This window comes from Barbatula barbatula, assembly GCF_947034865.1.
Source record: "Barbatula barbatula genome assembly, chromosome: 8".
In the NCBI taxonomy this organism is placed as follows: Eukaryota; Metazoa; Chordata; class Actinopteri; order Cypriniformes; family Nemacheilidae; genus Barbatula; species Barbatula barbatula.
Window position 1 is genome coordinate 11,870,639 of NC_136771.1, and position 17,427 is coordinate 11,888,065.

A 17,427-nucleotide genomic window follows, 5' to 3' on the forward strand; every position below is an offset into this window, starting at 1 on the left:
TGCACCGCCGATCTATCTACACAATAGCTGCGCTATAGTATGTGATAGTATACAAGTTTAATTTTCAAAAATCAAGAACAATACCCTGTTCTCTTGTACAACATACTGTACGCATGTGAGTGTTGCGTTTGGTTTTTAGTACAACTTTGCAGATAGTACCACACCTAATGTTGTTGTTAAAACACAACCTCTTGTGTAGAAATAACATTTTAAATCTGTCACTTTGGTTACAGGAATGCTGTGCAAATAGTAAATGAGTTTGACCGTTCATTCACGTTTAGACTAGATCTGTGACTGTAAGCTGTTGTGTGAATTGAGCACCTTCAAGTAAATGTGAAGTGTTCATTAATTTGCAAAAACAGATAACTCCGTTTTTGTTCATTATTTTTTATTGTGCATTCCGAGTAATATCATTTAAACAGTTGGGTTATTTTATTTGTGTAATATTAACTAAAAAAATACAGATATGTTACACAGTGAAAACACGATAACACAATAAAAACATGATTTTTGAAAATTAATAAAAACGGTTATCTGGTTTTGCAAATAAACTCTTCAATGGTCAGACCCTGGACTATTCTGATTATGTGCACTGAATAATATGAAATACAAATTGTAATAATGATTGTAATAGTTATTTATATAACTATAATAAACTATGACTATATTCTGTATAGATAGCGTTGGGGGGGGTCTCACATCATCTCGTCACCTTTTTTCACCCCCGATGCGTTTGCATCATTTGATGATCTGCCCTACAACTCTTTTGCCTGTGCTACATAACTTTAAACCTCTGTGCTATGTTAAAAAAAGTAAATGTACAGCCATGTAATGCATCCATCCGTATTTTCAGAGAATATATCACAATGCTTAAAGGTTAAACCACAATTTTCTTAAAAAAAACAAAAGATGCAAGATTACGTAAACCAATTTAATTCATCCAATTACTTGTATTTAGAATGACCGAGTTGGTAGTATAATTAGGGATTGGCAAAGGCGATAGAATTCGTCTTGCCGGAGCCAAGATCCTCCAGGACAGAGTTTCTGCATGATTTATATTTAACCTCAGTTATAGCTCTGCCATTGAGAGCCTGTTTATTATAGCCATACTATACCATCCTGCTTCCTAAGACTGTCAGACCTTGATTTTTAGAGTTCTGTTCAGTTTATTTTAAATGCATATTTAAAGATGCCATAAAAATGTCCAATAGAACACTAGCGTCAGTGACTTATTGATAATGTAGTCCTTGTTGAAGCCATGTTTTGCAGGAGTCTAATATTAATCCATACATTGTATGAACCTTAACAGATAAATAAGGTCCAGATTTTGTGTAATATTTCAGAGGAATCAAGAGTCAGTAAACATTCAGGTGATATCATAATCACGCTGAAACGGTTTGTATTAAAGGGACAGTTCACCCCAAACAAATCTGTCATCATTTACTCACCCTCGAGTTAGTCTAAATCTGCATACATTTCTTGGTTCTTATGAACACAAAGAAGGATATTTGGAAGGATGCTTGTAACCAAACAGTTTTTGGCCTCTACCATGGTAGAAACAATTACAATGGTAGTCAAAGTGCCCCAGAACTGGTTGCTTTCGTACTTTCTTCAAAATATCTTTAACAGAACAAGAACATTTATAAAGCTATTTATTATAATATGTTAGTCAATGGTGGCCAAGAACTGCTGTGGGTGGTTTCGAACTTTGCAATTTAACAAAGACAATTTTTGAAAACAAATTTAAACAGAAAATACTTTGCAATGGTGTTGACTGATGAATTTGCACACAGTTTGGCTGATAAAATACAAAGTACAAATCTTCGGTTGTTCACATAAACAAAAACAAAACTGCAGACTATTAGATGCATGTTGTTATTTCAGAAAGTAAAGGTAATTGTGAGACATCAACAAGATGGATGCGAGAGGGCTGACCAGGGGTTGCCCAAAAGGTCTGCAACAGGGTCGCTGCTCCTGCGCTTAATGCAGCATAATTAGATTGAGATCTCTGCGCAGGGAAATGGAAAACCTTCAGAACATTAGATTAATTAAAAATTCATGCATAATTCATTATTAAAAAGAAATCCGTAATTGGAAATGATTAGCGCCCTCAGCTCCATCGCGTGACCTCTTGCTTGGACGCGTAGGGACTGTTCCATCTTAGTTAACTCCATCTCCATCTTGGTGGAGCATACAGATTCCACGATCAACATGCTGCTGCCCCTTCGTTGCCCCATGGCACCATGTTCCTACACTCCTAAACAAGCGGGTTTGAGTCCCAGAGGATTAGAAAGGTGCCTCAGCAACATCAACCTGGAATTGATAGACAGCTGAAATGTTTTGCTGTGTTCAAGACAGCAGCAAGGAATTTCAAGACACCAAGAGACAAGCATGTGTTAATGGATGCTCTACTAGAGAAGAAGACCTTTTAATATTAAGATTAAGGAATATGGTATGGATAGTTGACTAGTTGAATATTCATATTTTTTGTGAACCCAATCTTTAAATAGGATGAATTAAGAGGCAAGAATTCTTGGACAGAGTGTTGTGTATAAGTGTGCAGAAACTCTCTAAATGTTGCATTTATCTCATTTAAAATACTGCCCCCTCTTATAAAACTATTGTGAATAATACAATAGGAATAAAAATTTTTTTAAATCGCTTACAGTGAGCAATCTTGCCATTTTTATGTTAATCTGTATTTTTTTGTGGGGATTGTAATTGAATAGCCAAATTTAATTACCATTTGTATAACCATTGTTCTACTACAAAAATCATACAAGATCGTTGAAATACAAATATCAAATAATACTTTATGGTTACTTGCTGACACCGTAGTAAATTTGGTTTCACAACAAATCAAACCAAAACAGATGGTTTGTATAGTAAAAGTATAGTTAATTTGGGAGGTAGTTGACAAATAAACCATAATTGTGTCCTATGGCGTGATCTATAAATATATAAGGCCCTGATTTTGCACATACAAGTGATTGAGGTGTTCTGTTATTGGTTTGACAAACACCCACCTTGAGTAAACTAAGGAGAGTTAGACCTTCAACAACGAGTAACAAAAAAGCAAAAATGGGATGGAAATTAGAGAACTAGAAGGTGGAGATGAAGTGAAACATCGCAGACCAGTGCTTTTAGAGTTCCCCAGGCGAAACACACATCCTCACATAGGCATGGGGTGAACTCTCCCTGACCTCTGACATAATTGGCCTATCATTTCTTTGGACTGCCTGGTTCTCCTCTGAGTTTTAGACCAATCCGCTTTGATTTTCCTCCACGCTGACACAACTGTCAGCCATCCAGTTGCGATACACATTTTGATTTGGAGATGAAAGCCCAGGGAAGCTCTTTGAAATGCAGGCCCCTGCACATGCTTGCCGTACCTAATTCAGTAATAACAGTTCACACATTTTGTCTTTTTTTGTGACAAACTGACACAGGGTGTGACTGTGGTCCTGGGCAGTTAATTGGCTCGTACAATTGACGGAGCTGTTAAAATTGGTGAGGAGCGATATCCCCATCCTCCACCTTCCGTTCATTTGCTCTTTCTAGTGTCCACCATGATTTTTCAAATTAAGTTTTGTCAATTCTGACAGTGGCCATGCAGCTCTTTTGAGCAGCCCCACTCCCGCATCCAGCGATGTGTATCTCCACACTTGCTGCTTCCTGTAGCAAAGCCTGCCTACCGTAGCGAACCGTTGGCTGTTGTTGGCCCTTAACCTGCCACGTTAAGCCATCCTTGGCGGGAGCGGTGACCAGTTGTCAAAGCCGAGAGCAGAGCTGTGTGACAGAGGTGGAAAGCTAATGAAGTGGTCCAATAGTGGGCAGAGGCAGCAGACTGCGAGGTGACAGCGTACTGGACAAGAGCCCAACAGAGTGACGAATCAGCCCGCGGAGAGGAGGACAGGAGGCGGAGGCAAAAAAAACGGAGGCCAGGTGACAGCATAGGCAGATGACAGCCTCACCGGTGAGAGCAGAGATAGACCTCAGTGTTGATGTTACACTGACCGGGAGCTTGAGGCCAGCCTCAGAAATAGAAGGAGAGAGAATGGAGACAGCGAGTGAGAGAGTTGGCAGATGTTTGGTGAACTGTTGAAGGAATTATTCAAAATCCAAAATTATAATTGTGTCATCATTTACTAAATTTACTTGTTTTGTTGAACACAGAGAAAGAGCAAGATTGTGTTGGTCACTCTGGGCAATGCAATTACTGTGAATGGGGCGCCGAATCGCTTGTGTTTTAAAATAGAATCAAAAGCAGAATAAAAACGTCATAAACGGAGTTCACAACTTTTTCCAATATGTTTATTAGGGAACAACAGAAAGACGGTCATACAGGTTTGGAATAACATGAGGGTGAGTGAATGAAATATGAAAGTGCAAGACTTCCATGTGACAGACTTTTATTAGCAAATATTGTGCTTAAGGTGATGTGATGACACAACGGAATTGGAAAGATCAAGATAGGCACTCGGGATTACTCCTTTATGAAAGTCTAATGAAGCAGTCAGTAAACAGAAAGCGCTCATTTTCGGTGAGTTTAATTTTGGTATTTTGGAGCCGTTTGAGATTTATGAGGAAAAAAACAAACTTGGCTTGAGGATTAAGCTGATAAATTATTCAGTGCTCACTGTAACATGAATTCGAATGGAAATTTTGCTCTATTTTTAGCGACAAACCGAAAGGTCACCGGAGTGGTGTGACTCTGTATCTTCGCGCTCGTGTCTCGAGCTTGTACTTTTCCACGCGTCTTCGAAAGAGAGGGCGCTTGTGCGTGTTCCACACGCCCTGTCCCTGTCTGATAGGACACGCGACCCGACACGCTCTTAATTAGAGGATGCCCTTCCAGGTGCTGACCGGGCTACGCAAAGTCCGTCCGCTGACATCTGACTGGTGACATTTCCAGCCGGCGCCCCCACGTACACCACCTCGTTCTCCGCCTGAACTCTTCATGTGGAGGTCACAAGCCCTCCGAATATCTCCTTGCGCTCTTTATCTCGGGTAGCCGCGTCCAGTCCCCTAACCTGGATCTTCAGTGCTGTTTAGGAAACACGTCACCATTAATCAGAGTCATCGGAGTGGGCGGCGGTTGGTTCACGCAGATTGATGGGAAGGGTGAGCTCTGCGGTGGATGGTGTACGCACATGGTTTTCGGGCAGAGGGGAGATCAGATCGCTGCTGGGGGGCTGTGGTAGAGACGGAGGAGTGAGTGATCGTTGCTGATCTGTAAGAGACATGAAAGGAGGAGTCGGGGGTGAGGGCGGCAGGGGGAAGGATGGGTAGGCATATGCTTGGAAAAGACTGACATAAGCGTAGGAGAAGATGTGATGCAGATATCAGCAGCATTTGTAATTGGAAATGGCCATTTGTAATTCGGACGGGTTAATTGCAATTATTTGTACAGACTCATTTGCGCATTTTAGTAGAATCTGCTTTTGTCCGAGTGACAATATGAGTGGAGCTTTATGTTTTGTTGTTTTTTGTAAATAACCAAGCGAAAGTAATCATGATATTAAGGAGGATTTCTGATATTGTATTAATACTATGCATTTACTCAATTTGATTTTAAACAATTGACAGCTTCTGGTTGACAATCCAATAACAATATTTCATCAATGTACATCGTATTGAGAAAAATTGCAATATTACCATGCATTATACTAACATATATTCTGTCATTCATTTATTTATCTACAGTATTTCTATTTACATCTCTTTACAATTACAATTACTGTTTGTTTTTGTAAGAGACAATTTTAAATCCATAAGAAGTTCCCGATGTTATCGGAAAAAAACAAACGTGTGTGCGCGGGTGTTAAAAAAGCCAATAGAGCCTTCTTTTTCTGGCACTGATAGGAAGAGGCGCCATGTCTTAATATTAATTATTCATTGGAGCCTGATTAGAAATGGCCCATTTTTACTGCATGATGAGTGAGAAAAGAAAGCTCTCTTACTTTCATCTTCATCCTCGAAATGGGCAGTGTTAGTTTTATAATGCTGGGAAAATACAACACCACTGATCATTTATGTCTAATTACAGACATAAATACACTGTAACAGCATCACAGCAGATTCAGAGAGAACATGGTCCCTCTCTTTCATAACATTGGAAATCACTTCCCATAAAAAGATCCCGCTGGTCTTTCAGTCAATTCTCAAACTCATCTCAACGAAAACTGAAAAGACAATTAAGCTTATTGCCGCTTCATCCTCAAAGCGAGACTGCTAAACAAATTCATCATCAGTGAAGGCAAATTATGCATAGATTTTCTTCTCCAGGATAGCTTCTAAATCTTGCACGTATTTAAACTCCATGCAAGCATGTTGTGTGAGATTAGAGACCTATAGCAGAGGGCTGGATATGTCTTAGGATGATAATCATATGACTGATTTATCACATATGGATGAACATGTCCGCCAAGCCACCACAAAACACGAGAGCCAAAAATAGTGGATAACCCCTTTTCTGTTTCTTTTACCCTGCAGCAGCGAACCAGAAGGAGGCCCTAAAGGGTCTGTTCTGTGTTAAGGAGGAACCCCAGGCTGACGAGCCCCTGAGCTCTCAGAGGGGACCCAGCTTCAGCTTTTGCCAGGATGGGGCCCCACCGGTCACAAAGCCACAGGAGGAAGGCAGCCCCCTGTTAGGCAAGAACAGCATACTCAACCAGGACATCAACGTCAAAGTGGCTTCTGAACTGCTTATGAAGCTTTCAGGTCAGCAGATGTATTTTGGTGCATGTGCTTACATGCGTTTCTACGTTCAAAGCGTGCTTTCTCTGTGTTTGTATCTAGTATGCTATTAAGGAAATGCAAGAACTGGACGATTGAGCGAGTGGGTGTGTTTGTCTGTTGGAAAGTGTGTTATTAGTGTCTGCATTTCTTTCATCAAAAAAGAACATATTTAGACTTTTCACAATGCTCTAGTGTCAAGGCGTTTAAAAGCTCTTTTTGATTTGCTCATTTTTCCTGGATTTTCTGGGCTTACTTTAGTGAGGAATCTGTGAAACACAGTGGAATAGATTTAAATAAGTTATTAAAGAAAGAAAAGAGTAATCAAATGAGTATAAATATTTAAAAGTCGATGATGCTGCATGTGTAGAGGTTTGTGAATGACAGGTGCTCCAATTTGCAGAGTTCTGGGGCAGAAAACCCATGGCGATCTGGTAAAAATCTGACAGTCACTGATTTTCTGTCTTGTTTGTCTTCCTTCCTGCTTTTTTCTTTAATGCTTATTTTTTCCTACCCAAGCAATCACTTGTGTTGTGGGCTGAAGGAAGAGGGTCAATTCCTTTTCATGTTGTTCAGTCAATGCACTTTTTTATCTCAGGCAGCCCTTTGCCAAAATAAACCCATTGATTGCTCTGTCGAGGTGCTGGTCCAATCTTTATCTGATCTCTATAATACAAGGGAAAATAAAAAAGTTCAAGACTGGGTAATCTTGAATGTACACTTTGTTTAAAATGTGCATATGCATTTAAACGTGGTTGGCATTTAGTAAGAGCTTATCAAAAACTGTCACCAGTCAGTAAATGGTTATACTGAAATAAGATAAAGGAGAGGAGAACATGAGAGTCAAGCTTACACACTTGCATGAGCACCACAGCTCAACACGTATGACCATATAAACCCCTAGACCACAGCTCCGAAGAAAATGAAATAAAAATTTCACATTTTAATAACCATAAATTCGCCCTATATATCTTGCCCCGACACACTAATTGTGAGATCATAGGGGTGAGAATTTAGATGTGGTTGCAAGGTAATAATAGATAATAGCCTGTGAGAGAAACAAACCCCAAAAGAGTGAAAAAATTACTTGTCAGAGAAAGAGATTTAGAGTAGTCTATTACAGAGGATGATGGGAAGTGATTCACACTAAAGCAGTGTAGTTGACGGGCTCCACACACCAGCTGCTGCTGTACCCTCCCCACCATGCCTTACACTTCAGCGTGACTCAGATGCTCAGAGAGCGAGCCGGTCTTAACACATGTGCTTCCTTTACTGCACAGCCCCAGGTCACGTTTCCTCGGAGAGCGAGGTCCGGTTCACATCAAGTATTTGGCAATCTGATCGCAAGCTGAAAGTGCGAGTACGGTTGCAACTGAATTTAACAGCTAACCTAATATGGTTACTTCACTAAGATTACTTAGAAATATATATTTTTCAAATTCAAGTGTACATACATACACCCCGGGTCCCCTTACATGGAATGTGCCATGTTGTTTTTACAGTAGCAATAAACGCTCAAACTTTCGTTAACACGTTAGCTCCTTCCGGAAAGCAGTGAAAATGTGACGATCTTAGTCCTGCGTCAGCCACTGTAGTGCTTCGAAAAGGAGGGGTGAAGTGAGCCATTGGTTGCGAGCAGCAGGTGTAAGCAGCGATCTGTTTTTTGTTTACCCCCACAGTCCAATCAGCAAGTCTTTCATTAACACCAAATCATACACCTGTTTCATTAAACTTATAATGTTGAATATTATTAAGTGCATATTATTATAATGATTGAGTTTTAAACTAAAGCAACTGATACTTTGGTTGAAAAACACTAAGGAGACACCTGAACTTTTACAGGTTTTTATAGTTCTGGGGCCAGCTATGCAGTAACCTTATCAGAGAAATAAACAGCAAATGTATTTATAAGTAACAAATCCAGATGGAACAATTAACAACAGTGAAGTGATTTTCAGTACGTTAGTATTATCATTAAAGCTAGCTATAGGAACGGCGCCCTATAAGTAAACACATGATTTGTAAACTTTAATCCCTTTTTGACAGCCATCATTTTTGTTTCATAGGTTTACAAAACAAAACCGTAATCTTGAAAGTACAGTATTCCCTAGAACTCGCTCGGGAACCTCTTGAGGTTTGTCTACCTTTTGGGAGGTACTGAACTAGAAGACATTCTGACATGGTTGCACATACGAGTATCTTAAGTAGCGAGACGGGGGCAAAGGAGTACACTTTGCTCACGCTGTCTTTGTGTGTGTGTGTGTGTTTGTGTAAAGCTCAATGAAGGGTCTCGGTGACTTCCCACATCAGAACGCTCCAGAGCGTCTTTCCCACATACCCCACCTTTAGGATGTGTTTCCTCAGCCTCACTCTCTCCTCGTCTCCTGAGGCTAGGAACAGGGACCAATTAGCCTGTTTGTTGTCAAGCTGTGAAGCAGTTTTACACGACATGGTCTCGCAGATCCATCTCAGCGCGACCACGGTGGCATGCAGACATGCAACCAAGTGGATCTAAAAATCTGCGCTCGGCTAGCTGCAGACTGGGGATCAGTGCCATGGAAACAATGACATTGTCTGAGGTCCTTTGTGTGTACGCATGTGATGCAGAGGCGCAGTCTTGGGAGGTTAGTTGGGGGAAGGTTGCCTCCATCTGACTCTAACCTGGGTGTCTTGGCTTGTTCTTGAGGGAAGTATGGCTCTACATGAAATGCAATGGTGGTTGTGTGGGTTAGGGGAAAAAGTCACAGAACAAATAGCTGAAGGGTTTCTGGTTTGAACTCTGCATGGTGCAAGGCATCATTCTGTCCCTTTGTTTGGTTACCAACATTCCTCAAAACATCTAAGAGGCTGAGTGATGACATAATTTTCATCAATTTAAGAAATTACTGTAGCTTATTTGGTTTCACTGTTTTGAGGTGGTGCATGATTGCATCACTCGATTCAAAGTAGGTCACCCCCCATCAAACCAGTTAACAATGTGTCGACTTCCCTGCATCTGTTTGATGGTAGCTGTTTGCATCCTGGGGCTAATTACCACTGCTGTGTTGGTCCCTCCGCACTGATGGTTCCTGGGCTTCAACAGATGGACCCTGATGCAGTGCATTGCATCGCGGAACACGGCGCACCTAAAGAGGACCGCCTTCCTTTCATCCTTCACCACGCAACCTGTCTTTGTCCCTGCGGATGAGATATGTCTAACTGCACATTTTCCCATGAGGATTGTTTCTTGATCTGGTCAACTCTACCTCTTTTTCAGCCAGGTTCTTTGCCTTTGTTATTAAACCCAAAGCCTATTAGAGACGTCAGCTTTGGAGTAAGGCAGCATGACCCAGGAAAGCTGTGCTAGGCTGCTGAGTGGCCATGACCTTAGAAATCACACCTCCCGTAATCATACTGTAATAAATTTTTTAAGAGATTACTTTGGTAACAATTTCTGTTGTCAGTGGATGAACAGCAATGGTTTTTAATGGTCTTTAAAATGGAGAACAGTGACCTGTTAAAAAACAGAAATAGGGGAACAGAATGGACAAATCAGAAGGGTCTGAAGAAGATTTTAATAGTTAAACTATTTATATCTCAACACAGATTAAAGTGCTCATGGCTTGGAGCTTTGATCAGTGCCAGTATTTGTTGGACAGTCTGTCATGGGCGTTTTACACAAATACTGAACCATGACTTGTGATCTTGGGTCCTTAGCGAAAAGCAAAGCCCACTCGTTCCGAAGATTATATTATTGGTCGGTTTTAACGCCAGATTAAAGGGATCCTTTCTTGCCTTTTTTCAGTCTTCATCATGTTTATGATGTGCTCAACATAGGTGTGGATGTTTTGATTTTCCAAAAAATTATTTATATTGTATATATTTCACCTGAATTCCACACCATCAATTATGAGAAAACAGGCTGTTGGGTTCCTGGTTCTATGAAGTCCCTCCCCTCCAGTCTAAAATTGAAAAAGTGAAATTCCATGAAACCACCCCTTTAATCTCTCATTGATTTATAATTGCCTGGTCAATGTTAAATTTCATGGCTAGACCTCTCCTTCAGAGCTGAAAGCATCCACTCAACTTCCTACAGCACTACATAGACTGATCATGGTATGACAATCACAGTATCACAAAAGCAGAAATGAATTAAAATGGAACTTTTCATAAAAAAGTGAGAAATAAAATCAGTGAAATGTGACAGTAATTTAGGGAATGTTATTTGACATATTTTTCACATATTTTTGTGGTAAACATTTTTGTACATTGCACAGTGACGAAAGATGTTCATTCATACAGAAATATTGCAGTCTGTACAAAAAATAGGACTTGTTCATTTTGCATCATGAAGAGAGCTGCTTACTTATTGTTGGCATATTTCCAACAACAATTGTTTCAAAATGTTTGTATAATTCTATTTTCTACAGGCGTGGTGCTTTGATAGTTTTGAATGAGTTCAAAACTTCTTCGGGAGAGTTATACATTGCAAAACAGATATTGCTCTATGATAGCTGCCATAACTACACTTTCTGAAGTATAGTTTCCGATGGGGATTCAAAACGTCTTGAGCATCTCAAAACGTAGGCGGTCACCACTGCTTTTAGTTGACATGAATAGGACCCCAACAGCTTTCTCCAGCTTTCTTAAAGCAAATGCCCATCCTCACCCATCCCCGATTTAAAACATTACCCTCACAACATGTATTTTACGACCTGCAAAAGGGCAGTCTTCACCATCTAGGGTGTACGTACCGCTCCACATCAAATGAAACAACCGTTCAAGCTTGCCTGGCCATTTGACAATTCTCTCCGTGTACGAATCCAGCAACACCACTGTAGCCTGTTCAGGGGCATGTGGAGCGCTGATTCTGTCTCGCTGGCTGAGGTGAGCGTTGCATCATGATGTGCTGAATTATTGAGAGGCTGTTCGGACGCTGGTCTGGGATCAGCTCTCCCTTGTCTCTTTGTGGGCTGCGGTTGCACTGGACCTCTTTGAAGTGCCTGAACTCTTCACCTCGTGTCTAAGCGGGTCATCTTTTCTGTCGGGCCAGAGTAGACGTAGTGCAGAATGACAACCTTGTTTTCTATCCTCGTCCTCCGACTTTACATGTCCCTCTTTCTTTCTTTCTCTTCACCTCTAGCTTTTTGTTCCCTGTGCCTGACTCTCATATACTGTTGTTTCCTGTTTCTCAAGTCTTGTGGTTGCCACTCTAAAAATCTTGCATTGTGTACATTTAAATGCAGTAACAAAAACATAAATGCCATACAAGCTTTAAAATGATGTCATCACTGCAAAGATTTGTGTTCAAAACAGGATTCTGTGATGAGAAGAGGTGTGACAGTCGTAATTTACTGTGGTTGTGTGTGTCTGTGGCCTTTTGTCTTTTATTTCTCTTCCTCATTTTTCTGCACATCAATTCCCTTTGTCTCCATCTCACCTCTGGATTCATATTCTCAGGCTAATGTACAGTGCATCGAAGGGCACGTGACGTGGTGGGTTTGCATGCGTTGAATGACTAATGCTCTCAGGCTGTCCGAGTGTTTAGTATGCCAAATTGATGCTTTGGGAATGATGGTTGATTCATGCCTCCATTGTCTAATGGAGAGTGATGAAGTTTGTGGTCATTCACCATGTTGCCTTTGAGATATTGTTATAATATAATAACACAGACAAAAATTTTAATTTTCGAAGTTAAAGTGACACAAATATGTATACGTGTGTGTCTGTGTTGTTTATTTCTCAACAATAAATTAAGTTATCAAAATTACTGCATTTCTGTTTCGAGATATATTTATAAGCAACGTTTCTATAGAAACACAGAAATGGCTTCACTACCGCTTTGTGGTTAAGTTTATCAAGTCAGTGAAAGGGAACCAAATTAGATCCCAGTCTTGTAAAATATCCACTGGCATAGAACTGCAATTTTAGTTGATTAGAAAAGGATGAATTAAGTCTAAAGTTTTTAAAGGCCCCATGAAAGTTAATCCTACTTACTTTGTTTCTACATTATTTTTGTGGTCAGCCGTGCAAGTCAATCGACAAAAATTGGTTGGACAAACCATGATCTGGACAAATCATTTTATGACGTAAAATTGACGGCTTGGGTAGAACATCACAAACCCCACCCCTCCATATGTTAGTCTGCTGCCGGCTTCATTTCTAAATTAAAGGGATAATTCACCCAAAGTTATTTGTTATTTAAAACCTTTATGACTTACTTCTACAATACAAAAGAAGATATTTATAAAACAACGGCGGTACCCATTAACTTCTGTTGTACAGACACAAAGCCAATTCAAGTGAAAGGTTACCAACATTGTTCAAAATATCTACTATTGTGTTCTGCGGAAGAAAGTCATACAGGTTTAAAATTTCATTTTGGGTGAACTATTCCTTTAAACGCCTACTTTTCTACATCATACAAATTTGTAGTGGGAAAAAAACAAGCAGTCTAATTTTCCCCATTCGCTATTTCGCTTCACAATACTGAAGTAAAGTTGATTGCTAATGCTGGTTCACGCAGACTTTATATTAGATGAGCAATGATGTTTTTGATGGAGTTTTGATTTACTTTTTAGAGATTTTTTACCCAAAAGGGTCATTTACACAGATCTCTGATTTGCCGTCTTTGTTCTTCAGATTTTTATGTATTTATTTCTTGGTGGCTTTTTCTTGCTTTTTTTAGTGACAGAGTACAATGGAGAGCTGGCAGGAAAGCTTGGGGTGAAGATAGGGGAGTGTTATATGTTGGTGCGCTAACCACGAGGCTATATGAGCTCAGAACACTTGAACACTTTAGCCGGCAGGTCACAAAACAAGATATTTAGTTGACATGTTCGAGATTTCCAGGCCTCCTAAACAACATGGTTATAGTTGTTGTCAAGGTCCAGAAAAGTACTAAAGACATTGTTAAATTGGTCCATCTGTTCATAGTGGCTCAATTAATTCTGGGAAATTCTGGGATCTGGGAAAACCCAACACACAGTGAAAATTTACATATTACAGTTTTGGATACCATATGAAAATAAAAGTATCACAAGTAAAAGTCACTTTACAGTGGAAAAAGTCTTGCCCTAAATAACTATTTGATAAAAACTATTTCCTAGTGTTGAAGTCAATAAAATGATGTATACAAGTTAGGAAAACTGTGCCGGGCACACTTAAAGAACGAGAGCTCTGTCAGGAGTGCTAAGAGCTCTATCACTACGCAAGGACACAAGCATACATTACGGACAACAACTAGTAGGTAGTGAATCAAGTTTTACATTGTTTATCATGGGAAGAGTGTCTGAACTTTTGATCATCCCCTGAAGGCGGCTCACATGAGCAGCAGACCGGGAATAACTCCCGGTGCTCCAGACGGTGAGCTCCACCATCTCACGAAACTTTGCATGCCTTAGTTTACACAGGAATGGTGGGAAATGTGCATTGATAGTCCTTCATTCAGTGATTTACTTTGATAGGTGAACTCTCTTTATAGTGTAAAGAGGTTAGTTATGGGTGATTTTTTGCTGCTCCGCCGGCATTTCCTTAAACATCAGCTATAGCAATATAAATCGCAATTTTTCAGCTATAAACAAGTACATTTTGCCACGATATTTTCAGAGTTAGGTTAGGGAATAATATTTTAATGAAAAAACCATTTTGACCAAAAATTTACTTTCTATTTTTGATATTCCTGAAAACGTCTCTGCGCGACATCCGACAGGTTTTCCCAGATCGCATCACATATATTCTCCTCTGTTTTGTCAGTCTGTGAGGCCATTCACTGTGAGCACTTCGACGCATGCACATTCGGTTGGGCACAAAACGCAAGTCTTGCTCAATATCGAAAATATCAGACATTATGCGAAGATAAGATTTTATACAATGTGTGTCTGCTTATAAACACAGAGTTGCACTTCTTGACTGCCAGAGGAGAATTTATCGATTGGATTTTGTTTTTCGCACAAAGTCGTCGCTTCAAAAAGAAATTAATTTTATTGAGCCACTATGAGTGGATGGAACAATTTAAAGATGTCTTTAGTACTTTTCCGGACCTTGACGACAACAATTACCATTATGTCTAGGAAAACTGGAAATCTCTTGGATGTCACATAAATATCTTTATTTGTGCTCCGAAGACGCCAGGAGGTCTTAAAACATGTTTAACGTCATGTGGGTGATTAACAAAGTTCACTCAAATTAGATTTTGGGATGAACTTACCCTTTAATAAGATGCGCTGAAACAAAGTTGATTTGAATTTTTGGAGCCCATGCACTAACCATCGTGTCTGTTCTCTGTTTGACAAAAATCTTTGCTGGTTTAAGACTCACAAAGGTTTACCAGGCAGAAATCTTTGATAGACCAGATGGCTAGACAGATAGTTGCCACTGGTTAACCTCAGTTTAACCTCGGTGTGCTCTCAATGCGTGTTTGTGTTCTTTCCTTTCTGTATTTGCAAATGTATTTGCACGTATGGTTATTGTTCTGGCATGACTTATTACAATCTGGCTGGCCATTTTGACCTGCAGATTAGAGGACTATTTACAGTACGTCTTGTATGTAGACCTGTTCTCAACACCACAGTTTCTATGTACATGTGTATAAATGCATTTGAGAGCACTTAGGGATGTGGTCGAACCCAAGTCGAGACTACAACACTGTGTGTATGTGAGACTGCGTGTCCCCTAAATGACCCCGGTCCTCAATCTGGCTCCGGGCACTTTAATAAGGGATTACCAGGGTAGTGGTTGTCAGTGTCCCTGTGTGACGTTGCCTCCTCCAGCTTCTGACACCTGGGCATACCACTGCCCCCCACACACTGTAAACATACACTGTACTCACACACAATCTAGGTCAAAGCCACATAACAAAACTATGACAGACACTGCCCAATAACCCTCTGTTAATGGGAGGGGCGGAGGTCACCCGGTCTACCCACAATCTCTTGCTCTCTTGTCCCCAGCCAGACAAAATTCACATGATTATGCCCCTCCTCCCCACCCCCAGCTGTCTGATAAAGCTTGGCTTCCTCTGAGAAGCATATGCCATCTACTGCTCGACTGTATATGGAGGGTTATTCATTTGGGAAACTTTTGTCCTCTGTTTTAAAATTGCTTAACTGCTAAAAACAGCTGTTCTGGTTGAAATGAATAGATGGTAAAATATTCCTACTTTTTGCCGTGCTACTTTGTATTCATTTGTAAATATAAGACAAGCATCAAAAAAACTTGTACTACTTGTACAAACCATGACACACAATATCAAAAATCCACACCTAAATCTGCTTGATGGTGATCACTTGAAATCAATCTCACCAAGAAAATGTATGAAATGTTTAAATTGCCCCTAATTGGAGAATCAGATACATATATAATTGAAGCAAGGATTTCCTTGCTTCCTGCTTTTCTTACAGTCGTAAAGGATAGGAACAGACGTCTTCATTTTCCAGTACCAAAAAGGTCGAGTGAGTTCACGAGAGCTGGATTTCATTAAAATAACTGTAGAGGCCTGTGAGCTCACTGACTGTATGAAGTTTGTCCTGTCATGGCACTGAGCTCGAGATTTAGGCTAACCATAGAAAGATCTGTAGATGTTTGTAAATATACTGCCCGGCTCAACCCTCATTGTTATGTTGTGCTCAACACCACAGCACTTTATGACCACAAATGTGAAGAAACATGCAAACGCCTGAGGTCCATCCCAATTATAGCATGTTTTCGAATCGTTTTTTCCAGTTTAGCATTTTTTTCGATGGAAAGAAATGAGAGGAGATGATCTATCTTCATGTCTTTATGTATTTAAACAGACTAGAAATGTATTTTGTTGGGATGAGGTAATTTTTGCCTTTTCTTTTTGGGCCCTGGCTTAGCCTAGAGCGGTAAGTAAGAAGAAAACATTCTGACTCTGACCAGATTTCAAACCTTTTTGTTTTTTGAAGCCAAATTACAGACATCTGCTTCAAGTTTAACCGACTTTGGTAAAGCTTATCTCAACGATGCCCTTGTCTCCATGGCAGTTTAAGCAAAAAGCAGGCAACCGGGCTTAAATTTAAATATGTTGCACATGACAGTTGACATCTGCTCTGGCTTTGGCCAGGGGGTTTGTGGGTTACAAAACAGAAAAAGAACCATGCAAATTTCAATCCGTGGAGTTGTTTATAAATGTGCACTATGTTTCCATGCAAGACATTGCCAAGGTGTTGTGGCTTGCTAATTGAGCTTTGCTACGTGGCTGCTTAAAGCCCCAGGTCAAAAGAGCCCTTCCAAAGGTCTCTAAGATATTCCTGTCCTTAGATTTAAATCAGGTCTCTCCAGCAGATCAGATTTTTTTCACATTTGTTATATTTCATTTTCATGTTTTACCATCCACCTTGCATGACTTTCAACCCAGATTGCCTTAACAGGTAATAGAACACTTTGTAGTCTGGTTACTTTTACATTTTGTAAGTGAAAAACGGAGGGTTTTGGATCACGCTGAAAGGGTTTATTCTGCAATAAAATCCAATCGGCTATACGTTATCCCAATTATTACATGGCTACTTTGCTCATGAGTAAATTATTGAACATAAAATACTGATTTGAAATATTTTATTAGTTCATTCGTCATGAATGCAAGACACAAAGTTCAAAAGAGATGAATACACAATTTGGTTGAATAATTTACGTATATGCATATTTAATTAGGCATATTTATATTTATGTGTTATATTAATTCACTGATCA

At 39.9% G+C, this 17,427-nt stretch overlaps 1 protein-coding gene across 3 annotated transcripts in view; it reads left to right on the forward strand.

The window, feature by feature from the left end:
* Positions 1-17,427, forward strand: part of znf827 (zinc finger protein 827) — a 68,254-nt gene that overhangs the window by 29,017 nt on the left and 21,810 nt on the right. For all 3 annotated transcript variants that reach the window (XM_079461882.1, XM_079461884.1, XM_079461883.1), the window contains exon 5: positions 6,496-6,723. In XM_079461882.1, the coding sequence (XP_079318008.1) occupies positions 6,496-6,723 (228 nt within the window). The remainder of the gene's footprint in view (positions 1-6,495; positions 6,724-17,427) is intronic.